General features: G+C 40.1%; 1 protein-coding gene across 1 annotated transcript in view; it reads left to right on the forward strand.

The window, feature by feature from the left end:
* The window catches only part of LPP (LIM domain containing preferred translocation partner in lipoma), a 677,526-nt gene that overhangs the window by 545,571 nt on the left and 104,424 nt on the right, over positions 1–27,531 (forward strand). The window contains exon 11 of the mRNA XM_047099816.1: positions 20,597–20,766. Within this exon, the coding sequence (XP_046955772.1) occupies positions 20,597–20,766 (170 nt within the window). The remainder of the gene's footprint in view (positions 1–20,596; positions 20,767–27,531) is intronic.

A 27,531-nucleotide genomic window follows, 5' to 3' on the forward strand; every position in this document is an offset into this window, starting at 1 on the left:
ATTTTACAGATGAAGAAACATATGCCCAGATAGGTTAGGTGACTTATCCCATGAGACACAACAGGTAAGTTGACACAGCCAGGTTTTAAAGAGATAATGACTTCAGAAACCTTACTCCGAATTGTTAACGTAGTAATATAACAGACTATCTAGACAAATTTGTTCTACCCTACTAGTGAAGTCAGAGCTCTTGTGGTGGTACTTACAGAGGTACAAGGGCTCCCCATTTCTAAACAGAGTTACTTGATAGGATGTGGGCTGCTTTTTAATAACAAATATAAATAGTTTCTTCGTTGCTGCACCAAGCTTTCTGGTGTGTCCCCTAACTCTTAATTATGAACATTTAATTGGATCCCTGGTGCTATGTATATTTGACTTTTGTTGTGAAAATTACATTCATTCCATTCCTGCATTTGACATGGCAAGACATAATTCCTATAAACCAATTAGTGATACACCTTTCAACTCTTACTATGAAACATTAGCTGGCATGAGTATCAAACTCCTTTCTTACAAAGACTTGCTGTCCTAATTAAGTTTTTAAAAATTTTTCTCAAAAATGGTGGCTTGTCATTTCATATCCTTATTTGAAATCTTCCTGATACCACGCTTTGATTGGGATCCACATGGAATATGTAAACAAATGAGCATAGTTTTTGCTGAAAACGTTCTTCAAGATCTTTTGGGGGAGATGAGGCATGTAGATAAATGCCTGTGGCACAAAATGAATTAATATGATTGCCTGAAAAGAGTTAAAATCTCGACAATAATTTGAAGAAGGAAGATGCTGTGTATACTTTGGAGATACAGAGAAAGGCTTTATGAACCACCACACAGAAAAATGGGCCAAAGCTTTAAATATGCAATTGACAGAAGGGGAGACATTGCAGTATTCATTAGAAAGAGGGAAAGAAAGGAGGGAGGAAGGAAGCAAAAAGGATTTCTCACCTGGCTTCTAGGAGAAAACAGTATTTGACACAGGTGTTGGATAATAACATGTGGCTGTGACTGGTGAAAACGGGATGCAGAGCATCAAGAAAGTAGGAATAATTTAAACAAAGACACAGAGGTTGGAAAACATGGAGACTTGAGAAGCAGACGTCATGAAGGAAAATCACTCGTTCCCTGTCAGGTTGAAGGATCTGTACTGGTTCTTAGGAGATGTATAGGGATCACATTTCTAGTCCTATAATGAAGGGCTTTAAATTACAAAGTGTGGGTCAACGCATAATTCCTTAAGAGATGGAATTCTGGGGAAACTGGGGAAAGGGTGATAAGATAAATCTAATTCTTCAAAGCTGGTTCCCATGTAGGAGAATGGGCTTGTAACTACAGGTGAGAGTTAGGTACTTCAGGGTCCTACATATCTTTGATAAACCAGGTCTATAGGGATATAACAGTGGTATCTATAAGCCTGTTAAAGACCAGAATTGCCAATAGGCCTTTGAGTTGTGGTCATCCTGTCTGTATCTCCTGCTAAAGACCTGTATTCAGAGTAATCCTTTAAATGATTGCTCGCTAATAATGGCTGACAGCAGTGCCATTTTATAGCAATCTCTGACGGTTGCTTCTTAGGTCTTCTATAACTCAATTTCATGAAAGTAAATGATCAATAACTACCATTCAATGACCACCATTGGCTTGAGTGTGCTGACACAAAAGAATTCTAAAAAAATTGGCTTTTGCTTCTCAGACCGAATGTCCACAGAACTCAGCAGTGTGGTATCCATGTCAACCCAAAGCCCAAATATTCCCCATATGTACTAACACACTCTATAAGGCAATTTCCTCCAGGTTGTCATTACGCGAGCTAATGTGGACGTTAACACAGGCACTATGAAGCCAATTACTCTGTTGCTGTAGTTTACTAAAGGTTGCTTTTGCAATAGGGACCGTGTTACCTAATGGGCTCTGAACTTTAATTTGCTCATGATAATAACAGTGAGTAAATGTGTCTATCCGTGGGCTTCAGAATACACTTTTACATTTTAGACCTACAAGAAAAAAGTACAATGTTTTATGCTTTGCTACATCCGTAGGTTCTGTTAGAGCGTACCAAGCCTGATATTTGACACCAGTTTTCATAAAGAGAAATCATATTAATTGTGTCTCTATCCTTTCACACTAATCCATTATGAATATTTTATTCCAGAGTTAGAAAAATTACATTCACTTATTACTGAAGAACATTTCTTTATAGGGAGTGCTTTATACTTTAAGACCTCATAACTTACTTTAAATATTTCAAGCACGATAAATGGTAAGAAATGAAAAATAAGCCTGGATTCGTAGGGTAAAGACCATTTACAAGTCTTTTGTCTTCAGATTGTGATCATACAGTTAAACTTATTTGATGTGCTTAGCAGGTTGTAAAATTCATATCTTTCTGTGGTGATCCATGGGAGATGACTTCATCATAATGAAACACTTTTAAATTTGATTTTTGTGAGTTGCAAAATGATTATCATTTTCCCCTACCAGGAAGAAAAAAGTGTTTTTCTTTGTTTAACATCAAAAACCCGATACTAATTTTGATCTCTTGACAGAATGAAAAATCTCTCTGCTGATACTCTGCTGCTTCTTAGTTTCCATGACCATGCAAAATTATTGGTTTTAGCAAATAAACACATTTGGGCCAAAACATTAATTTACTTCATAAGATGTATACAAATGCCCTTCTGGAAGAGAAAATAAATAAAAAGACATAAGCATGTTTTGCACCATCAGAAAAAATTCAAAATATGAGTTTTTAGTATCTTCCTAGAGGAAATGCATAAAAGAAGCACGGTATTTTGCATAACATGTTACTTAACCTAAAACTTTGAAATTTTAGGGCAAAACTTGATGGAAAAAATACGAGAGAACCTCCTTCAATGCACTTGGGTCCACTGAACTAATCAAAATGCACTTTGAATTGAAAAAAACCAATTGAGAGAGAGGGAGGGAGGGAAGAGGAGAGGAAGAAAAGAGAGTATGTAAGAGAGAGAAAAATTACACAATGTAAGTGTAATATGTTTATATTTATGCCTATTTTTGTGCCAGTGTCCCACTGTTTGAATTACTATAGCTTTAGAGCAAATCTTGATATCAGGTAATATAAATCATCCAACTTTGTTCTCCTTTTTCAAAATCATGTGAGCTAATCTGCATTCTTTGCATTTCCATATAAATTTTACAGTTTGCCAATGCATGCCAATAAAATCTGGGAGGATTTACATTTAATAAATCGAATAGGAAAGAAATGATACTTTACCAATTTTGTCTTCCAATACATGGACATGGTATATCTCTCCCATTAATTTCATCTTCTTTAATTTCTCTCAGCAATGTTTTTTGATTCTCACTGTAAAGGCCTTGCACATTTTCAGTCATAGACCTAAATGTAAAAGCTAAAATATAAAACTTTTACAAGAGAACATAGAAAATCTTTATGATATTGGGGCAGGCAACCATTTCCTAGAGAAGATACAAAGAAAAAAGTTAAGCCAAGAAAGAAAAAAAAAATTTAACCTCTGCTTCCCAAAAGATGTCATTTAAAAAATGAAACCATAAGACATATACTGGGAGAAAATAAGTACAGTATGTATGTATCTGGTAAAGGAATTGTGTCCAGAGTATAAAATGAATTCTTACAAAAAGAAGGCATACAGTTGGATTAAAAATAGGCAGAACATTTTTTGCACTACTATTATTTTATTTTAATATTATGTTTTTAAAAGTATATTTTTTAATGTTTCTCTTTGAGAGACAGAGAGAGACAGAGCATGAGCAGGGGAGGGGCAGAGAGAGAGGGAGACACAGAATCCAAAGCAGGCTCCAGGCTCCGAACTGTCAGCACAGAATCCGACGCGGGGCCTGAACTCACGAGCCGTGAGATCATGACCTGAGCCGAAGTCGGATGCCCAACCGACTGAGCCACCCAGGAGCCACTTAATATTATATTTTTAAATTTAAATTCAAGTTAGCTACCAGTATAGTCTTGGCCTCAGAAGTAGAATCCAGTGATTCATCACTTACATATAACACCCATTGCTCATTCCAAAAAGTGCCCTCCTTCACTGGGTGTTGTATGGAAACCAATTTGACAATAAATTCAATATATTGAAAAACAAAACAAAACAAAACAAAAACACAAAAAGTGCCCTCCTTAATGCCCATCACCCATTTAACCCATCCTCCTAACCACCTCCCCTACAGCAACCTTCAGTTTGTTCTCTGGACTCGAGAGTATCTTATGGTTTGCCTCCATCTGCATTTTTATCTTATTTTTCTTTCCCTTCCCTATGTGCATCTGTTATGTTTCTCAAATTCCACATATGAGCAAAATCATATGATACCTTTCTTTGATTGATTTATTTCACTGAGCACAATACCCTCCAGTTCCATCCACATTGTTGCACATGACAAGATTTCATCCTTTTTCATCACCGAGTAGTGTTCCATTGTGTATATAAACCACATCTTCTTTATCCATTCATCAATCGATGGTCATTTGGGCTTTTTCCATACTTTGGCTATTGTTGAGAGTGCTTCTGTAAACAATGGGGTGCATGTACTCCTTTGAATCAGCATTTTTGTATCCTTTGGATAAAAAGCTAGTAGTGTAATTGCTGGATCCTAGGGTAGTTCTATTTTTAATTTATGAGGAACCTCCATACTCTTTTCCAGAGTGGCCACACCAGTTTGCATTCCCACCAACAGTGATAAAGGGTTCCCCTTTCTCCACATCCTCACCAACATCTGTTGTTTCCTGAGTTGTTAATTTTAGCCATTCTGGCAAGTAGGAGGTAGTATCTCATTGTGGTTTTGTTTGTATTTCCCTGATAATGAGTGATATTGAGCATCTTCTCATGTGCCTGTTAGCCATCTGGATGTCTTCTTTGGAAGTGTTTATTCATGTCTTCTGCCCATTTCTTCACTGGGTTATTTGTCTTTTGGGTGTTGAGTTTGGTAAGTACTTTATAGTTTTGGACTCTAACCCTTTATCCAATTTGTCACTTCCAAATATCTTCTCCCATGCCGACGGTTGCCTTTTAGTTTTGTTAATTGTTTCCCTAAAGACCTAAATGTGAGATAGTAAACTAGCAAAACCCTACAGGAGAAAACAGGCAGCAACCTCTTTGATCTAGGCAGAACATTTGAACAGACACTTTTCTAAATAAAATATAGAGATAACCAACAAGTAAATGAAAAATACTCCAAATGTTTAGTCATCAGAGAAACATAAACTTTAAACCCCGTGAGATGCATCCACACATTCATTTGAATGGCTAATATTCAGAAGAATGACATTCTAGTTACCAGGTGTCAACAAGAAGATAGGGGGACTGGAATTCCCCTACATTGTTGGCGAGGATGCAAAATAGTACAACCACAGTTTGGTAGAGTCTCACAAAGTTAAACACATATTTACCATATGGCTCACCTTCCGTCTTCCCGTATATCGACCCAAGGAAAATGAAATTTTTTTTTCCTATAGAAAGACTTGCATACAAAAATTTATAGCAGCTTTATTTGCATTGGCCAAAAACTAGAAACAACTCAAATGTTTACCAATAGGTGAAAGAAAAAATTGTGCCGTGTTTTTTATAGCCAAATGCTATCCATCAGTAATAAGAAAATGAACTTCTAATGAGTATAGCAACATGGGAAAACTGCACAAACATTATGCTGAGTGAAAGGAGCCAAACCCCTGTCCCTTCCCCCAAAAAAGAATATGTACTATATAATTCCATCTTTGTGAAATCCTAGAAAAGGCGAATTTAATCTATAGTGACAGGGAACAATCAGTGGTTTTCTGAGGCTAGGGGAAAGGATTTACACTAATGGGGCACAAGGGAGCATTTTACGATAATCGGCATGTTCTAGAATTTGGTTCTGGCTATAGTTACAAGGGCCTAGGAATTTATCAAAATTTATTAAAATTCACAATCTAAATGGGCTCATTTATGACATGAAAAGTCTACCTCAGTAAAGTTTATTTTAATAAGTAACAAAAATATATTTCATCATTTAAAAAAACATGGCCAAGGTATATTTGAGTAGAGCCTGTTGGCCTTTTGTCTTGCATGAGTCATAGTGCATAATGTCAGAATGAATTCTCAAACAATTTCCAGTTTGGGTTCTGTGAAAGGAGAGCAAGAACTTAAAGACACTTGTGAAACGTGAGTGCAGAATTCTTTGCAATGTTTAAGTTTGGATTTTTTCCCCCTGATCATTTAAGCTTGCTTATCCATACCTGATTGAACAATTCATCTTTTTTTTTTTTTTTTTCTAAGCAAAATGTCCTTATGGAACTTTCCCAAAGCATTCTACTTAGATGTTATTTTTAAAAATGAAAACATTTTCACTCTTTTATTCATCTACATAATAGTTCATTGAATAGTACAATTGCAATAACAAATTCAAATGGTCTGATTCAATTTGGGATCAAATACTGCTGACTCCCGTAGCAGGTTGGAGCAGGAGACAGGCTGTGCTCATAGTGGTTTTGGTTGGTTGTGCACAAAGACAGATGACTAAGGGGCCACTGATGTGGACATTGAGGATCCTGAGTTTGACACAGAATGCCTGACACATAGTAAATCTTCAATACCCGGGTAATTTGAATGTTTACCCTCTATAGGAGGTATCAGAGGCCTTTTGGATTGGCAGTTAGATGCTCAATAAATATTAAATTGAATTGACTCATGGAATTGCAGGAGTTAATTCCTTTATTCATTTATTAATTTTTGGCTACCCTACTTTAAAAGTGCATTTGGAGGAGTGCCTGAGTGGCTCAATCAGTTAAGCGTCTGACTTCGGCTCAGGTCATGATCTCACGGTTCGTGAGTACGAGCCCCGGGTCAGGCTCTGTGCTCGAGCCTGGAGCCTGCTTCGAATTGTCTCCTGTCTCTGCCCCTCACCCGCTTGCACTCTGTCTCTCTCTTTCTCTCTCAAAAACAAACATTTAAAACAATTTTTTTTTAATAAATAAATAAAAGTGCATTTGGTCCGTGAGCTCCACAAGGGCCTGGCTTCTTGCTCTATCTGCTATGTCGGCCCACAGTAGTTAGTTACTCAATAAACATTTTCTGGAAGCATAACCTCAGTGACTCTGCTGCCTTGTGAGGTGTCCTGCGAACGGGAATGGGTCTAAAGCCAGTCTCTAATAATACGTCTTTAACACTTCATTAGTAGGCAGATTTCTTAGGCAAACTTTTTTGTTCGTAAATTCCTGAAAAAATTATTCTGAGGAAGTGAATATTATGAATGAAATTATTCACACAGATGAAAGCGAGAAGGGGCTCTGGTGGGTCATTCCCCTCCTCCACCCTTCTTCCTATTCTCAAGATTCATTGTAGCTGAATCCTCGGGATCCTTAGGGTTCTTTGGAGAACGCTTGTAAAAGCTCTGATTCTGGTTCTCACCCTCGAATTCACAGAAGAGGGTTCTGAGGCCCAAGATGGCTAAATAACCTCTCTGGAACCTCACACAGCTATACCTGGTAAAGCCAACTTGTCCTCTAATACCATTGCTTTATCAGCCACCCTTCTGTTCCAAGCTTGCTGTGTCCCCTGGATAACATCCTCTGTGTTTAATTTTTGTTGTTGTTGTTATTTAATAGAAGTCTTTTCTTTAAGATGCACTACCGCTCCCATTTGTACCATCTGCAGCAAGCTAAATTACTCCTCGGCGTTCACACCTTTCAAATATGTGTAGACCGTAATCATGGCACTCCGTAGTCATCCTCCAGCCTCTCTCTGTGTACTTACATGGCTCCTTTAGTCTTCCTCAAGTCAGTCTCTCTCCTTTATCGTGAGCACTATATTCTACTCCCTACTGCCTACAAGAGAACAGTCTGAGTATATTCCAGATGGGAAAAAATAACCCCAACATGTTGTAACAGGGGGGAGAAAAACACACTGATGAGATGAAAGGAACAATCTACAGGTTAATTAGTAGTATGGCCACAAATATGTGCACAGTTTTGTTTCAGAAATAAAGCAAGCTGTATTTGTTGTAACTATCTCTTCTTTGAACTTAACAGAATGCTGATAATGCCAAGCTGTGTTTACAGTCCAAATTTTTGCTAAAGACCTTCAACTTTGCACTCCCCCCTGTGTGGTATCTCTTGCCCAAGACAGAACTACAAATAAAAGCACTTAGCAGGAACTGATGCAAGAACCCATCACGGAGCTGATCTGTTTTTGTGCAGTGTCTGTGGATTTGTATGGTTTCTGGGAGCTCTCCCTATAAGCCTTACTTCGTAAGGAAGAACGCTTGTGTTATCTCACTGGTTATTAGGCAATTGGGTATTAGTCATCCTGTAAAAATTAAATGTGTTTACCGGCTATGATCATCTAAAAATGGAAACTACATTAGTGCAAGAGGATTCTCCCAGAAATAACTCTGCTGACATAAATAGAACATGCCTCTTGCCCCGTTTCTTGTTTCTTTTATTTAACAGCTTTTATAGTGTTTCAACAATTTTGCGGTCTTGAAGGGCTGTCCAGAGATCAACAGTGAGCAGGTTCTCCTTACCTGCAGGCAGGCTTACTCTAATTTAGCTGAGAATGAAAAACGAAAGCCTGGGAAGGTTTTTAGAGAAATGCTTGATTCCATGTATACATCTAATCGGAGGAGATAGAGAGGATCTGCCCTTCCCATGGACGTGGCTTCTTGAGGAAATGACCCATTTTTACAAACTCCACTATGGTCCCACAAGTGTTCCTTCATTCCCAACCAAATCCTTCCTGTAGAACTTTCTGAGCCTTTCTTCGGCTGTTCTCTCATGATCTCACAGGGCTCTAAGCTCCTACGAGGTAGAAATGTGGCTTCTTGGTGTGTTCTTATTATGAAACTTTGTGCCACACCTCAGAAATGATGATAGCCAGTGGAGTTTATTAGAATGAAATCCAAACTTTTCTACTTTAAACCCAGTGATTCTGCTAATCTGGAGGTGGCAAAGAAGGGTGGCTATTTATTTCCTCTCCCACACAAAGCAAGATTGTGAAGGAACTTTTTCTCTGAATGAAAGGGGAGAGGGGAAAAGTGGGAACCTTCTCATGTTTTATTCAGATGTTAACAAAGAAAATTGAGAAGTGTGGTTTCCTTAAAACTGACACCATTTTTATCCCAAACATTCTGGTAAGTGATAGCAGATGACTGTTCAAGCTTCTTGAGAGAGAGAGAGAGAGAGAGAGAGAGAGAGAGAGAGAGAGAGAGAAATATTTTTCAGGAGCAGACTCCCAGCGGGAAGTATTACCTAAAAGTAATACGCTAATTGCTTTCAATCTTGCATATTTCTACATACTGTGTGCATACATACATGTATTAATAACTGTTCCCAAGACGTCACTCTAGCACTCAGCTCAGTGTTGCTATGCAAGTGCCAGAGACAGAATCAATGCAGACTGCAGTTTAGCAACGAGAATTTTACAGACACGCGAGGGCGGAGATGGAGATGGCCGCAGGTCCAAGATTCCGTGCCTGGGTCTCCCTCTGAGCTCTGATGTAACATCATGTGTCAAATATTCATGGCATCCATCGGCCCACTCCACTTAGAACATGAAACAGCACTGCCAGCATTTCCAAGGAGCTTAGATCCTCAAAATCTGTCTACTTACATCCAGGATGGCATTCCATTTTGTGGATTTGCACAGGAATTCCTCAGAATATGAATTCTGGATAAAGGCCCAGATATAGAAGTACATTGTGCTCTATTGTGCATGTGATTTATACCATCGTTCATAACAAAAATGTATTTTACAATGATACATCTTGGAGGAATTCCTCACATTTTCTTGTCGTTTATCATTTAATATCGAAATTCCTCCTGGTAACCCTTTGAGTCACCGAGGGCTGGGATTGCTGTTGAGGTACCTAGGACCTACTGACCCAGGTGGATGAGGGAAGTTGCCCAACGCCACAGGTTATATGTATGATAAAGCCAGGATTAGAACCCAGTTCTTCTAACCAGAGATCTACTACTTATCCCACACGGGTGTTTTGTACCCTTTGAAAAACTAAATAACAAAATAAAGTGGAAGCCTCTTATCAAGTGAATGTTATATATAACTCCAGTGTCCAAAAATAAATCAGTCCAGACCACGTATGGTCAAATAGGAAGCAGAGCCTGGCCTTTTATGGCCCCAAGGTACGTCTACAGAACACCCAGATGTGTTTCAGACGGATGGATTGGTTCTGCTGTTTCAGAAAGTCATGTAGTTAACCTTGTTCTGGAATCATGCAGGACTCATCCTTGTGGACTGCCATGTCCCACAGGATGTCCCATATGCGATGAAATTTTACCCTGTGTGGAGGGAGAAATTCCTCATGCTCAGGCAACAGCGCCTACTAGTGGGGGAACACTCATATTTGAGGTGGCTCCGCACCCCCCCCCCCCCCCATGGTTTGAGCAGCCAGATCACTGTGCTGGGAGCCCGAAGGCTTCGATCCAGGTCTCATCTCTTCTGTCAAGGCACGGCCTCTCCCGCAGCCTTTGTTTTCATATCTGTGAATGAGGTTGGACCAGATGTTTTCTAAATTTTCCACATGTGCTTTCCTTCTTAGACTTTTAAATCCCTTTAACAGTGTCTTAGGGGCCTTTCAGCACCAAGTGGAGAAACCAAAGCTGGGGTGTGGGGTCAGGTGAGAATATCGCCCACCTCCGGGTTCAGCACTATGTGTGTATGTAATGTGGGCCAGGTGAAAGACCACTCGACTTGGGGCCTGATGAACCAAGTCTGAATTCCAGCTTTTCTGTCTCAGTCTTACACAAGACTATTCTCCTAGGTTCACTCATTTGCTAACAAAGGATAGGTGCCTTAGATAGCTTTTGGTTATTGTGAGGTAAGCTTCAAACAACATCATGTAAATGATGACATTTCATGTGAACCTGCAGGATTATCTCAATCTTGATATGTCAGAAATTTAAAAGTAATGCTAGTCATAACTTCCCATTTTTCTCTTTTTGGAAGCATGAGGTGAGAAAGCACGTTTAATATTGTAAAGTGCTATATAAGTGTAAGGAGTGCTTGGTAACATCATAAGATGATCATGGCTATTTGGGGGCATTGAAATACAATAGCTTTAGCAGGGAGTCTGGGTGGCTCAGTCGGTTAACCGTACTACTCTTGATTTCAACTCAGGTCATGATTTTGGGGTCATGAGATTGAGCCCTGCATTGGGCTCCGGGCTCTACAGTGACAGCGCAGAGCCTTCTTGGGATTCTCTGTCTCCCTCTGTCTCTGCCCCTCCATGCCCTCTCTCCGTCAAAATAAAAAAAAAACTTACAAAGAAAGAAAGAAAGAAAGAAAGAAAGAAAGAAAGAAAGAAAGGAAGAAATACAGTAGCTTTAGAAGCACCCTCGTGAGTTACTCAGGGTTAAGTTTGTTCTTAAAGAACCAAAATAAATTTGGAGATTTCCTACCACAGAAACTATGAGTAGCTGGGCAAATTAAAGCATTTTCAGCTTGGAATGGAGCTTAAAGGAAATACAGATTCCCATGAGAGATACCATGAAGCAGATTCCAAACATAAATCAAAAATAATCGTTGCAATAGCAGTTGTAACTGTACTAGTAAATATTGATTTTTATTTCTGTTAACGGGTCAATCATGAAATTAATTTTAAATGTAGTAAAATAGATTAAGAATTCAGAAGGTGAGTATGAAAATGTCCATGTGTAAAAATTAAGTTGAAGAGAAATCTTGACTTTAGTCAAAATAGATGGTGATATTCCTGTCAGGGATGTTGTAAGGTTTATACGAGCTTCCTGCCAGGCCGGATGTTTTTAGGAATCTTAGAATTCTAAAGCAATAAGCCAGGTTAGGGGATAGGTTAAGCGGGCTCCAAAGCCAGACTGCCTGGGCCCCTATCCCAGCTTCAATATTTAACTGCATGGCCTCGGGCAAGTGACTTAATCTCTTTAGGCTGCCATTTCTTCAGCTATGATGCAGACGATGATAGGACCTACACTATCAGGCTGGTGGAAGGATTACCTGAGATAATACATCTAAATGCTTAAAACAATGCTTGGCAAACACTAAGTCCTGCATAAATATTGACTGTTGTCATCACTCTGGGGTCCATATATTTTTGCAGGATTAGGGTTGAATTTCTAGCACTAAATTCTATGAGTAACATTTTGGTGAATATAAATCTTATATAACTGCCTCACAGATGCGGCTGCTTCTATAACCCCCATATTGACTGTCCTCTTTAAAGGTAGGCCCAGGGGCACCTGGGTGGCTCAGTCGGTTAAGTGTCCAACTCTTGGTTTCAACTCAGGTCATGATCTCATGGTTCATGGGTTTGAGCCCCGCATTGGGCTCTGTGCTGACAGCTCAGAGCCTTCTTGGGATTCTCTCTCTCTCTCTCTCTCTCTCTCTCTCTCTCTCTCTCAAAATAAATAAATAAACTTAAAAAATATATAAGTAGGTCCAGAGTGCATATCTCTGTGCTTTTAGTTGCAATAAGCTCTCTATTTGAAGTTGTGCATATTATACCTCCTATAGTTGGAGGGAGAAGGAATAGAGCCTGTACAAGGCCCTTTGTGGCTGTTGTTGAACTTCATGGCCAGATAGTGAAGGCAATCATCACCATCTTCTTTTTACAGAGGCTGAGAAAATGTTACCACTGTGCCACACTTAGCACAGAATAAAGACTTCATAAGTGCATTTATTGAGGGGCTGACAGAACGGCCGGACAGTGGACTCAACTGAAACCACCTGATCCTTGAGGGGGTCTGATTATTGCTGATTGTGAAAACAAGTGCCCTCAGGCTCTGGAAATTTAAGAAATGTGTTCAGGTTCCCATAGCTAGTGAGTAACAAAGGCAAGACTCGCAGATCTGTCTGGTTTCCTTTACATCTTTATATAGAACTTTGTTCCAGGGCGCCATATATTACATTCAAAACTGCAAAGCAGTGTTTTTTGTTTTGCTTCTGTTGCTATCTGGCTTTTGCTTTTATTTGAGCTACTTTTCCTGAGAATGGAAGTTGCCAGAAAGTGATTGTCCTGACGTTCACCGTGCATATATATGTTACTTAGTTCAGTGGAGGTTGGGACCAGGGTGCGTCGTGTCCAACTCACTGCCTCTGTCAACACAACTAAGTGCAACTTATTAGGATGTAATCTCTGTAGGACCAGGGCTTTGGTCCCGTCATTGCTTTGTAAGAATTCTCTAGGACAAACTACACTGTGGAGCACATTGGCAAGCAGCTCCTTGTAGAGCAATGGTTCTCAAACCCACTGCACATTAGCATTGTTATTTCAGGGCCCCACACCAGACCAAAGAAGTCAGAATCTCGGGAAGTGAAGCATGGATATCAGTATTTTTTTTTTTTAATCTTTCCTGGTGGGAATCCAGAGTTTGAGTTTCAGTACTTTCAAATCTTCTCTGAAGGACCGCCACCTAGTATAGGTGCCTACCTGCCTACCTCTAGCAGACACTGACCACACCCATGATTTGGGAGTTGGAGAAGTGATATTGTATCAGCTCTTCTTTCCCGGGCGTGGGAATGGCCCACACTCCTACCCAACGCTGAAGACATCCATAGTTGAGTTCTGGGTGAATAATAAACTTTACTCATAGAAAAACACATGCTCATTAAGAAGATGGACTGGGGGCGCCTGGGTGGCTCAGTCGGTTGAGCGTCCGACTTAGGCTCAGGTCATGATCTTGCGGTCCGTGAGTTTGAGCCTTGTGTCGGGCTCTGTGCTGGCAGCTCAGAGCCTGGAGCCTGGAGCCTGGTTCAGATTCTGTGTCTCCCTCTCTCTGCTCCTCCCCTGTTTATGCTCTCTCTCTCTCTCTCTCTCTCTCTCTCTCTCTCTCTCAAAAATAAATGTTTAAAAAGAAAGAAAGAAAGAAGATGGACTGTAGACGTCTGCCCTGCTTCCTATCTCAGCCCACCTCCTTCTGCCTCTGAGACCTTGGCCAAGTGACTTCACCTCAGATGTCTTACCTATCAAATAAAAATAGGTAATCATTATAGTGCTATGAAAGAATGTATGTGGAGTGCTTAGGACAGTGCCTGGCATCGAGGAAAAAACACAGTAATTTTCTTTTATAGTTTTGTTATGCTTCTTCACAATGCAGCATAGTTAAGTCAGCGGAACATGTTTACTTTTGCAACCCCATGTGGGACTCCCCCACCCAAACCGCCCCCTTACCTGAAGGTCCAGCCTAAGCAAATATGTATCTATAAATGAATCACCTCATGGCTTAGCCTTCCTTTCATCAGTAGGATTCAACCTTTACTCTGTCTTCTCAGGTTTGGGGCCCAGGCCTTTATTCGCCCGCTCCTGTACTGTTCTCTCTGACAATTTGGGGTTTTTTTTGTTTGGTTGGTTGGTCGGTTGGTTATTTTTACTCAACCTCTTATTTTATGCTAAGATGTTCCTTACTTTGTCTCTCTCGGAAGGCTTCCTCTGTCTACCACTGGTCTCATGCTGTAGCGGCCGCTGCTCTTTTGCCTGCTGTGTGCGTGCCCACGTGTGCGTGAGAGAGAATGCAAGCACCTGTGTATAGGGGAGAGAGAGACAGAGAGGAACTGCCATCTGCCACTTCCTCCCTCCCACCCGAGTGCCCAGTGAATCTGCAAGCATCTCAGCAAGGATCACCTGAGCAACAACATGATGAAATAGTACAATACGATTGTATACACACAGGCAGGGCGACAAAACTGTAGTCCTGCAGTCCGGCTTTTAAGATCCGATAAGGATTCCATTATTCCCACAACTAAATGGCACTCACCATAGGAGACTGAATATCGCCACGTTATTTAAAGGCAGAGTCCAAGAAAGTAGGAAAAGACTGAATGTGGTGTACGATGTGCTATGTAACATCACACCTTAAATGGTGACCAGTTGACATTCTTGATAGACTCTGTAGTGTCTAAGGCCATACAGCAGCACCGTGTGATACATTCATTTACGACACAAAATGAGGCTTCTGTAGGAGTGCTTCTAATTAATATAAGTGAACTTCTTTCCCTGGCTTCCATTCTGGCAAGATATGAGAACATGTAGCTGATTCTGTTCATGTATGTTATCAGTGACTAGAAAGCCATTGAGAAGTCTTCCAACGAAGACATAAAGAGATAGCATTAGAGTGATAACTCATTGGTGGAAAGCAGACCTTTTCAGGCAACTTATGAACAGTCTGTACCTGAATGGGTTTGAATGCATATTAAACAAGCCTATTTGGGCAATGCTCAGCCACTGTTATCCTGATGAACGGTACAGAAATAGGTACCCCTTGGAACAGTGGCTCAACTTGGCTGAACATTAGAATTACCAGGAGCGCTTTTAAACTTCCAATCCTAGGACATCCCACTTCAGAGCAATGGAATCAGAATCTCTGGAGCTGGAACCCAGTAATCCGTCCTTTTTTTATGTTCCCCAGAGTATCCAGCATATTGGCAATGTTGAAAATCACTGTCCTACGACTTAAGTAGTTTAAAAAGCAGGGTGTCTATTATTACATGCATTAATGCTACAGGATTCTATAGAATAAAACCTTTGGTGATTAGAAAATGCCGTCATTCTAGTACCTTCAGTGAATGTCAGATGGACCTGTCATATAAAGAATGCAAGCTTATTCTATTATCTTTTTCTACCTTCAGCAGAAGATAATTTCTGACTCGGCTTAATGGAGTATCTGCTTTAGAAAGATAACTCCAGTGGCCATATGTAGGATAAATTGGAACAATCTTTTTGTTTCTAGGAATACTTTACCATGACTTCATTACCCTGATATAACCCTATTGATTCAACTTTTCAAACAGGATTTTGTTCAGAATATTTTGAAGAAGGTGCGTAATGAGAAGCCTGATATGCGATCAGCATATAGGGTTTCAATTCATTGTGATTCTTAAAAAGAGAATATTACATTTGCTTGTGCCTAAAATTTCTATTATAACTCAGATAGCAAGGGAGACATGAAGATAAATGTGACCTAGCTTGATGTCTGCATACATTTTCTAGTTTACTTTTGATGGTGAATAATGCAGAAGTTTGAAAGTATCACCAACTTTTAAGATGGCTATGGACATTTTTGATCCTACCCCCAAAACAAGCAGGGCTTGGAAAAGGGGGCCTGTGGCCTCTTACAGTAATGGTGCCAAGATCACAGGAAAAACATTTTCAAATAAAATTTTTTTTCACATTATAAAAGAAATATATTCACGTTACCAAAAGAGAAAACTGGAACCAATAAATATGAAAACCTGTGTCCCACTAATCTACCTCCCTTGCTTACCCTGTTGATCTGCCTGTAATATCACTCTCCACCCGTGCCCTTCCTAAAAATGACTTGTTTGAATTCTGCATAACCTTCCAGGTCTAGCTCAATACTAAGACTTCCATAAAGCCCTTCCATTTATAAGAGGAAGTGAATCAGAGATACTGGTGTAGTCAGGAAGCCATTGCAATGGCCCATGAATGATAATGGAGCCTGATTTAGGTAGTAGGCATGTTGCAGATAGAAGCCTTTCGGAGACACTCCAGAGGTTGCTATAGTTAGCAAAGGGGACTGGGGGAAGGGGTGAGAAGAACCCATCATGGGTTCCACAGCAGATATGAAGCGATATACCTAGCAAGCAATAATACATAACCAAGCTTTAGAAACCAGTTCTTTTCATTTATTTATTGTTGGATCTAGGCATCTTAATTCACTGTCAGAATTCTCCTCAGACGGTCTGACCCTCTGTCATTGTTTTTTTTTAAATTATTGTGCTAAGCTTTGCCAACCAGCTCCTCATACCAGCCCTGGGTCTGAACTTGAGCTTCCTACTGGCCCCTAATCAAACTCTGTTTCCTTCGTGCTCTGATGCCTTCAAGTCTGGTACCATTCCCCCTGGTTTTTCTCATTTAAAAGTGCTGAATACTTGTCCAGAAGATGGGCATTCAGATTGTGGTGTGCATTTTAATGATGTGTAGTATAAGCCCCTCTAGGGGCAAGGATGAACCATGCTTGAGTGACTTTCTTTCCATTGTGAGTGCTTCCCGAAAAGGCATAGTTTGTAAATTCTGTTAATGTGAAAAGGGAACATTCGGGCACCTTTTCTGTCCTGCTGATGTGTAGGGCTATTTTTATTTTTTGTTCTTAGCTCTTTTCTCTGGGCTTGTGATTCTAAAGGTGCCAGACTGACTGCCCTCAAGCCCGTGTCCCCGATTTCTCCCAAGAATAGGAAAAATATGGGAGGCAGCAGAGCTGGTCATGTCTGGGTTCAGCGTATTAGCTTGACCCACTCTGGAAGAATATCCTCCAAAATACAAAGGAGAAGATTGTTCCTTATGAATCCAGCCCATCTGCTTTCATAGCTGAGAAGACAAACCCTTGTTGTGCCAGCACCAAGCCACTGCAGACGTGTGGGATCCAGTCAAGTCCAGCCACTCATTCCCTTTGGAAATGTTTTTCTCTCTCCCCTCTCCACCTGTCACAATTTCATCCTCGAGCTGGGCTCAAATGCATCTTTTCCCACAAAACCCTTCCTAAGTCCCCTATCACATATGATTTTCCTTCCACACCTCCACAGCACTTTCTCCTCTGACACTTGGCACCTTTTTTCATGTGATTGTAGAATGTACGTGGTCTTGTAATGCCTGTAAATGGCACTGACCAAGTCTACTCCATTTCCGTTTATCACAGAAAAGCAGAATATAGTACTTTGCAAGAGTAGATACCTGAGGAATGTTTGTTGAACAGAATGAAAATTGCAAAGCTTTTCTGTTCAGCCTGACGTTTAGGGGTCTGCCCTGATCTTTCTCTCTAATCGGTGATTGAGATTCTCTCCCAGATCCTCAGGGATAGCTAGCAAACTCTCCATAAACTGTGTAGAGTGAGCTCTTGGGTTCCAGAGATTATGCTGTGGATCAGCCGTAGTTTAGATCACAATCGCTAGCTCCAGCTGCTTCATAGACCACCATGACATGTAGCCAGAATTCTTTTTGTTTCCCCAAGTGTGGTCCACACATCACTGTATAGTCCCTGGTGGACTGTCAAGGAACCCAGTTTAAGGTCTAGGAAGGAAAAGAGTAATAAAAAATAATAATTCTGTTGACCTGAATTTAACAGATCTGAAGTGTAAAATTACAGTTTTCACAGGTATCCAATCCACTGTTAATAATCATCACATTCTTAAAAGATTGCACATATATCACAAAACCTCTGTTGACTGGCGTTGTTTGACCAGTATTCACCAACAGTGCCATTCAGCTCAGAGTATTTTCATGTCATTAGTATGTTTTCTTTTTCCCTGCTGATGCTAAACCTATATTTTTCATTATCACTATTGTATTGCATTGTTTCTTTAGTTCGCCAGAATACATCAGTGATTTCAATATGATTCAATGAAGGCGGGAAAAATAGTAATAACGATAATACCATAAATACCACTTCAGATTAATATTAAAAATGTAAATTTTTGTGAACAAGGATTCCAATATAAATATTGGAAGCGAATCTGCATGTTGTGAAACAGATATGATGGGTTTGCACAAGCAGTTGAAAAAGAAAAGTTTGAATACTAAACTATGCTAATGACTCCTTAAACATTAGACTTTATGAACTGATCCATTTGCCTATAATCCCAGTGTGTTTTCTGTAATGAAATGTCAGATAGTGGCATGAAACTCTAATTTTAGCATCAAGTTGAGACGTAGCACAGTGAACTATTTAGTAAACCAATTAAGCCGGGTTTCTTTTCTGAATAATCACAAAACAAGAGCCATATGCAATAACCTAATTTTGTTACTAAAGGCAATTAAGTTCCAAATTTTAAAGGCACTTCTCTAAGGTTATCTATCTCATAATAAAAACAGGTACAAGTTGACTTTTGGGCAGAAGTTTATAAAACAACCACAAGATTTATTACAAAAGTTTTTATCCAACGTCAAGAATATGATATCAGGACTTTATAGTATCAGCTACCATAGTGGCAGTCAGTTTCCAAGAGTTTAACTCTTTTTCCAGTACTTGATATTTCTTATTGCTTCGGGGGAAAATGGACTGTCGTTTGGGTTATATTTTAAAAATACATTGAAGTCCCGCAACAGAACGTATAGAAATATTTTCCAGTGCCAATGCAACCAGAGAGGATTAGAAATATATTTGGCTCTTTCCTCCCAAGTTGAAACATTTAGCCCTCCCGTTTTTAGGTGTGAAATGGTTGTCAATCCAGTGGATGGAGTGCTGAAAGCAGTCTTCATGAGAAATCTCTCCGTCATGTCAGCTCTGTGTTCAATCCCGATGCACACAACGAAACAGAGGCAGAACAGCATCGTGGTTAAAACCGTGGACGCTGGAGCTAGACTCCTTGGATTCGAATTTCATTGACCGTCTTTGTGACTCAGTTTCCTCATCTGTACAATAGGGAGAGCAACAGACCTACGACATAGGTGGTTGTGACTATGAAATGAGCTTAACATGTATATAAAGCACCTTGAAAATGCCTGACACGTGGGAAACACTGGGTTTGCTTACAGCTTATGTGTCAAAGCCCGCAGCGCAGATTCTTGCTGACATTCCCAGCGACCTGTAATTATTTGTTAAGACTTTTTACTTATCGAAATAAAGACTAAGAAAGAAAACTGGATGTGGATCTGACCTCTGGCTCAAGATTCCCATGACGGAACCAGATAGAGATACAGATTGCAACCAGCACAGTGCTTCACGCTGACATAAATATTTGCCTTCTGTAATGTTTTATTGTTCCTATTTAAAACAATGATTTTTTTAAAACCGAAATGTGATGTCCATATGTGGTCCACATGCCCCATAAATCAGTTTAAGAATGCTGAAAGTTTACAGAACGCTGGGCTGGACAGGGACAACCAGGGCCTTTGGGACTCAAACCCCGACAAGTATGTGGAATCTGTTACAGGTTTTAGGGACGTTCAAAGTATGATCACACTTGGAGGCAATACTAACTGGATTGTAATAACTTAAAGGGTGTCAAGTGTAGTGGGAGACTTGCTTAATGAGGCCCTAGAAGACAGAACTGGGACTACCGGGTAGCAGTGAGCATGAGGAAGCAGTCTGGCTCAGTATGAGAGAGAACTTTCCAGCAGTCAGAGCTGTCGGGAAATAAAAGGGACTCCCTTTTGATCTGTCATTGAGGGCTGGATGCAGAGAGATTTTACAACCTGGGCTTTTGTGAAAGGAGGCGCAGTTTGAGTTTGGACCCAGTCCCCTCACAGTCTAACTGGACACGTAGACTCTCTAAGCTGGAAGACTTTCCTAGGCTGTGCCTTCCACTGCTGCTATGCTGAGTCATGTTCTTCCTAGACTTGTGTGTGAGACTGGAGGCACAGCCCTGGCCTCGACATTCGGAGACCTGAGTTCTACTCTGTCACGTTCTGTAGGTCCTTGAGCTGTGAGGGTCAACTTTTCAAATGCTTCGTGTAAAATCTCCATCATGGCGGCCTCACAGAGGTGAGTCCTGGCTATATTGGTGATCTCGCGCCTGGTGGTGGCGGTGGTGGGGGTGTCAGCCCTCTTGCTGCCGCTGCCACTGTGAACCTGCTGTCTCCTCCATGTTGGCTTCTTCAGAAGGACTGAAGGTGTTCCTTGGTGTGCTCTTAGCAGTCAATCCCTTCTTTCTTTCAGGCCGCTGTGCTCGCTGTGGGGAAAACGTAGTTGGGGAAGGGACAGGATGCACCGCCATGGATCAGGTCTTCCACGTGGATTGTTTTACCTGCATCATCTGCAACAACAAGCTCCGAGGACAGCCCTTCTATGCCGTGGAGAAGAAAGCCTACTGTGAGCCCTGCTACATTGTAAGTTCAGACTCCCTCTGCCGCGCCTCCTGTGCTTTGCAAAGATGTCTTCTTTGGCAGAATGCCAGTCACTCCAGATAGAATGTAGTCATCGGATCTTTATTTCTCCACAGATTTCAAAGTGTGTGTGTGTGTGTGTGTGTGTGTGTGTGTGTGTAAATCGGCAGACCTTAACTTTTTCTAACTGTTCCCTGTTCGCATGAGGTCAGAAAGGCATGAGGAGGGTCCATCAGTGGTCTGCTGGATCATCACCTTGTGGCTTTCAAGCATGTCTGTACAAGCTCTCACATCACCCCCTGAACATCAGAAGGTTTCCCATAGTCATACCTCTTCTTATTAGGTCTCACCTTGCATTTGAGTTTGCCAGTATTGGTAAAGAAACAACGCAGGGCCTCTGGACTTGTCCGTGCTCTTCCAAACTCCTGGTCCCTTTGAATCACTTCTTACCCACTCAAACGTTTTCTTGCCACCATGCTCAGCAAGTTTTCGATGATGCAAAGAAATCAACCCTTTATTATAGAAGGAAATGAATTTCCCCTAAAGGAAAATGAATAGTAATACTGACTGAGGTAATAATTGGGTTTTGTTTTTTTTTAAAGAACACAACAACTATACTTTAATTACATAAGTAGGTGGCTAAAAAGTACTCACACTCTTTTCAGTTTTTACCAGGCTACTTAAGAACACACATTAAGCTACACACACATCAGAAGATAGATCAATGTGATGAATGAACATAAACTTTTTAAAAATATAAAATGCATTTCTTTGCTATCTATCTGCATACTTTTAATCTGTTTAGCACTTGTTAGTGGGAAAAGTAGTGCATTTTTGCAAACCCACAAAAGAAGTATGGTTTCACCACAGTGTCGGGGCGTTTTTACGTAAAAGAAGCTTTGGGTGCAAGGTCCTAGGAGTTATACATAGCCTTGCAGATCCCCAAGGTTCAAGTTCATTGCAAAGTTCCTGGTCTCATTGGTATCTATCTTCCTGTGACCTGATGGCTCTAACTCATTGCAGCCCTCGAGTCTCTGTAGCATAGATCTGAAAGTTTGTTAAGATTAAGATCTAGAGGGATTCAGTATAGTTTGTGCATCTCTTAGGTTCAATTTTATTCCATTTTCCTCCCTAAAGGCAATTTAACTTAAACATAGATAGCCTCATAATAGTACTACACAATGCTGGAGCTGGGAAGAAAAAAAAAAAAGGTCATTTGTCTAACTCCTCATTTTAGAAGTGAGAATACAGAAACACAGAGAGGAGGAAAATGACTTCTTCTGTTCAATCCTTGGTGTCAGACCTGGGGCTATATTCAGTTTTTCACACCCCTGGTCCCATAGTCTTTGCTGACAGTACACATTTTTAGCTTGTTTGGAACATAAACACGAATACCATAGTGTCCTGTTGATCTCAGGGAGCAATTACATATGAGCTTAAAGCTCATCGAACCAAAGCTTACCTCCTTAAGAAATACGAATATTCAGGGACGCCTGGGTGGCTCAGTCGGTTAAACGTCCGGCTTCAGCTCAGGTCATGATCTCACGGTCCATGAGTTCCAGCCCCGCGTCGGGCTCTGTGCTGACAGCTCAGAGCCTGGAGCCTGTTTCGGATTCTGTGTCTCCCTCTCTCTCTGACCCTCCCCCATTCATGCTCTGTCTCTCTCTGTCTCAAAAATAAATAAATGTTTAAAAAAAAAAAAAGAAAGAAGAATATTCACGATGCCTGGGTGGCTCAGTCAGTTAGGCGTCCGACTTCGACTCAGGTCATGATCTTTCAGTTTGTGAGTTCGAGCCCTGCGTCGGGCTCTGTGCTGACAGCTCAGAGCCTGGAGCCTGCTTCAGATTCTGCATTTTCCCTTCTCTCTGTCCTTCTCATGCTCACCCTCTGTATCTCAATAATAAATAAACATTAAAAAATTTTCAAAAGAAATGAGAATATTTCAAATATCAACCTTTGAAATCTTTACTGAAAAGAGAAAATTACAGAACTCCCTGTCTTTTGTAAGCAGACTGCATGGGCTGTCATTCACAATGACTTAGGACCACCACATGAAATTCTTTACTGCAGCGAGCTCTGTGATAATGATGCCAGCAGAGCTTCTGGAAGCACGTATGGCTTTGTCCTTACATGAAGTGACTGCTGTGTTTTTCTGTAGTTCTTGTCTCTATTTTCTGTCCTTTTTCGGACTGCATGGTTGATTCTTGCTACCATTCACGGGGCTGCGGTGACAGCCTCGTTCATTTTTTCCTGTGTCTCTTAGAGCTAGGAATCCTGAGAAGTGTTGGGAAACAGGATAACAGGTATGAAGAACATGGCTTGAATCTGATGTCATCACTTCATGCTTAGTCTCCTCCAGAAAGTTACTGGATCTTTCTAAGCATCAGTTTCCTCCACAGTATAATAAGGATGATTGCAGGATTCTCCCAAAGGCCTGTGAGGATGAAATGGGGCAATCCTGTAAAGCACCCTGGGCCTGCCCAGGGAATGGTAATGGAATGAATGTTATTCTGATATTAATTTTGGCAAGATTTCTGGCATATGTGGTTTTTCTGAATATAAGGACCTTATGAGGGCTGTGAAATTCTTTGGGCTTTAGGAAATTGTTTTAACCCCTCAGGCACACCCCTGCCCCATTTTTAAATGCATTTCTTGCCCTCCTGGTTGAGTAATAAGACTAAAAAAGGGTAATCTGACTCAATTATGGGTTTGTACAGCATGTGGGCTCAGGTTTCGATCTCTATGCCAGGCATAGGAGCTCAGTGATTCTTCAGGAGGGAGTTTCTTTTACTTTGGGTCCCTGTTACTAGACCGAGCTTATGACAAGGTAGAGTATCTGGGAGATATTTAATCACATCCTTGGAAAGTGGGGTGGACTCAAACAATGGAAATTCTTACCATCCCTTTTGACTTTCCCTCCCTCATAAGAAACGTTAATCAAGATTTTTCCTTATAAGACCTATCCATGGTGACTCTAAAATGCAACTTAACTCTTGTCAGAATTCAGTTAAACTTTATTCAGAGGCCCTTGTTCCATATTGATTTCAGAGTTTATCACGGACCTCAAGCTCTCGGATGGATGTTCTAGCATTGTAATTTCTTTGGGACTTTTCGTAAATCCAATAAGCTGCCACACCAGAAAAGTAAAGAGCTTTCTTTTGGGGGGGGGATCGGGGAAGCTCAGGGTATAAAATGAAACAAGTTGGTGTTGAAGACAGAGTGTGTAGTAAGGAGGATCCTAGGGATGTGTGTATGTCTCTTGGAACTAAAGCCCTGGGAACAGGGCCAACTGCGGTGTCATTCAGTCAAACTGCCTCTCGTTCCCTTGTGGAAACTGATGTCTGAGAGACATCCTGTAGAAGGAAAGTGCAGAAAACCCAGGCTCTGGGCCTCAGTCAGTGTGGTGGCATTATTCAAGATCGTGATGTAGTTCATTATTTCTGTGTAAAGACCACCCATATTCAATGCTCTGAGTCCAAGAAGGAGACCCATCTAATATAAATTTAATTTATTCTTGCCTAAATTGATTATTAATAATCAACTTAGGTCATATTTAAATTAACCAATTACATAATTTAGAGGGAAAATACGCCAGTTAGGTCTTCTTCATCTTTCCTTCACTGATTATTCATATTTTCCTGTTGTCTCTGGAATCTTTAATCCTTGCACATATACACATGTAATTAAACCAATTTGGTTCTGTAAGGTATTATAACTCTCGTTAATGATTTTTATACATGCTTTTGTGTTTTCTATTGATTGACTTAATTTAAATACGTATATGGCTTTCCATTGTTAATAATCTCTATTTTATAGCTTTTGTCTGTTTAATTTTACCTTATGTTTGCATACTACATTTTAAAGTTATTTGCCCCTAGAAAGGTATTGGGTATTCTCTGTTCTTTCAGTGTTGTAAATAACATGCCTATAAAGAGCTGAGTTAAGGTTTTTCATTATTTTACTTTGAATTTTTTCCTTAGCATAAATTCTTTGATTTTTGTGACCACATTTACTTTACAGCACTTCGGAGAACTTTTGCTTTCTTTAGAAACATTTCTAAATTTCTAAATTTATTTAGAAACATTGTTCAAATTCACAGAACCATCAGCAATATGAAACCATATGTTAAACTATAACCTATCCACGACTGAAGAGGTTTATTCATATTTATTTTGAGCCAATTAAATAAGTGCATTATGTAATTTAAGTTTGTATGTATTTGTATTTGCAAATCAATGAGATGCTTTTCTACTTTGGTGATCTCTTAACAGCTTAGTTTGGGGGCACCTGGGTGGTTCAGTTGGTTAAGTATCCAACTTCGGCTCAGGTGATGACCTCGCGATTTGTGAGTTCGAGCCCCGCGTCGGGCTCTGTGCTAACAGCTCAGAGCCTGGAGCCTGCTTCAGATTTTGTGTCTCCCTCTCTCTCTGCCCCTTCCCTGCTTGTACTCTGTCTCTCTGTCAATAAATAATGTATACATATAAATATATGTATGTACATATGCATACATATACATCTATTTTTAAAAAGCTTACTTTTGATTATTCTTATGGATTTGTGTAAATGAACAGATTAAAATTGAGAGCACTAAACTTCCTTAGAAGTAAAGTCATATAACTAGAATATACTGCTTCTAGTTCTTGCTCTCTAGGTGAGACCTTGGGTAAGTCATGTAGTGTCTGAGTACTGGTATCATCATTTATGAAAGACAGATATTAACTTCTTCCCTATCTCCAAAGAGAAGGAATGAACACTTGTGATATTTTATACATTATGAAATTTTATACTGATATAAGGGCTTAATCCATTAATAACATTATTATCATCGCTTTTCCCCTTAGCATAATCTGATACAATTTAGAAATCCTCTATCTTGGGGGTAATTTCATAGCTGCAGTTGCTATGGAAATACTGAAATAAATAAATGTCACAGAAAGAATGTGAGGACATATATGAGAAGAAGAGGTTCATGCTTTGCTTAAGAAGATTTTTATGTTGGTATGAGTATGAGGGACAGCAACCATGCCTTCCACTTAAGTGTTCTTCTGTCCTGAATGAGACAGGTTTACCCACAAATATAGATTAACAAAAGAACTGCTGTGTTTTTAGCATGACCAAGGAGTCTGGGCTGGAGACACGGCACATCTGTGATTCTCAGATACTCAGCCTGTTTATGAAATGGCAGCCAAGGATCTTCTCCTAAACCAGGGCTCTTACTCAGAGTGGATCAAATCCAACTTCTGACTCTCTCAACAGTGGAAGTTGGTACAGACATTTTTATTAGTTAAAATCCAAGTAATTAAAAGACCTCAGGGAATAGGAGGCCAACTCCACGGGAGACTAAACATGGTAATGTTCCCGAATTTGACACATTAGTGACCAACACTGTAGCAGCCTTTTGCTCCCGTATGTCACTAAATGGCTACAGTTAAAACATTCGAACTTTTCAACTTACCTTAGGTGGTAGGTTTTGTACCTCTGCAGGAAGGTTGTCCTTTTATACGCTCAGTTCCTCCTAATAGTGTTTTAAAAGCAGTTATGGCTGGTGTTTTATGTAGATGTTGGGAAAGGAGCTGAGCGTTGGGACAAAAGCCAAAAAACCCACGTGAACTTCCCTTCCCTCTTCTCAATTGCCCACCCCTGCTCTTTCACCCCCAAGGAGGGTCCGTCTCTCTCCCTCACACCAAGTGCATGTGCACAGACACTTACTTTCTTCTTGATGTTTCTTCATTTTCCCTCAAGCAGTCGGCGAGAAAGGAAAAGCAAAAAACAACAACAACAACAACAAATGTTTCAAGAAAGAGGGACATCTGTCAATCTCTTAAGCGACTTCACCATGCTATCTACTACTAATCATTCCTATTAGAACCTTGTGAAGTAGACAGCAGGGGCGGAGCGGGGGGGGGGGGGTGGCAGGGAGGTGTTTACGGTGGCTTTGATATTTTCTAAGCAAAAGACAAACTAAGGCTAGGGACAGATCTTCTAACTTGCATTTGATTGCTAGGTCCATATTATCACCCAGAAACTAATATTCAACTTCCTGAAGATAGGAAGATAGTGACAGCCCTCTGTGATTAGAGCCTTCCATTTCTAACGTTTAAATTGATGACCACATAAATCATGCCTTCTAGCATTACAAAAGGGATGCTGAACTTCTACTGGCCAAAAAACCATAAGCCTCTGTCTTTTCTTGAGCATTACATGTGGCTTTCCCTGAAATGCCTCAGATTTTAAGGGAAAAACCTTTTTTTTTTCCTGGTTAAAAATAATAATAACTAACATTTGTTGAGTGCTTTAATTTTTAAAGAGCACTTTTATCTTATGTCACCTTCTAATGATCCTAGAAAATAGGTATGATTATTACTGCCTTCCTTTCCAGTAATAAGAAACCGAGTTTTAGGAAAAGTCAGCTTGCCCCATTCTGTAAAGTGTGAGTGTCAGATCCAAGACTTGACCTGGACTTTGATTCTCAGGACCAGCTCTTTTCATAGACCCAGCCAGTCATTGGAAATCTCATTTGTTACTACTAGGTTTCTTTTTTTGTAATTAATTTTTTTTTCTCTATTACCTTTTTTTCATAATGTCAAGTTTAAAAAAAATACAGTGAACCTTCATTCTAATTTTATAAAGTGGCTTTCACCTTACTTTTGGACATATTAGAGAAATATTGAACTCAAAATATTCTTTCTTATAGTAGTCATTCTTAAAAAAACAGCAACTATGTTTTTAAGTATTATATGCTCACTAAAGAAAAATTTTAAGATATGC

The sequence above is a fragment of the Lynx rufus genome, unplaced genomic scaffold (genome assembly GCF_022079265.1).
Source record: "Lynx rufus isolate CCGP_SWC_20201006 ecotype Redwood Valley unplaced genomic scaffold, mLynRuf1.p SCAF_5, whole genome shotgun sequence".
Taxonomy (NCBI): Eukaryota; Metazoa; Chordata; class Mammalia; order Carnivora; family Felidae; genus Lynx; species Lynx rufus.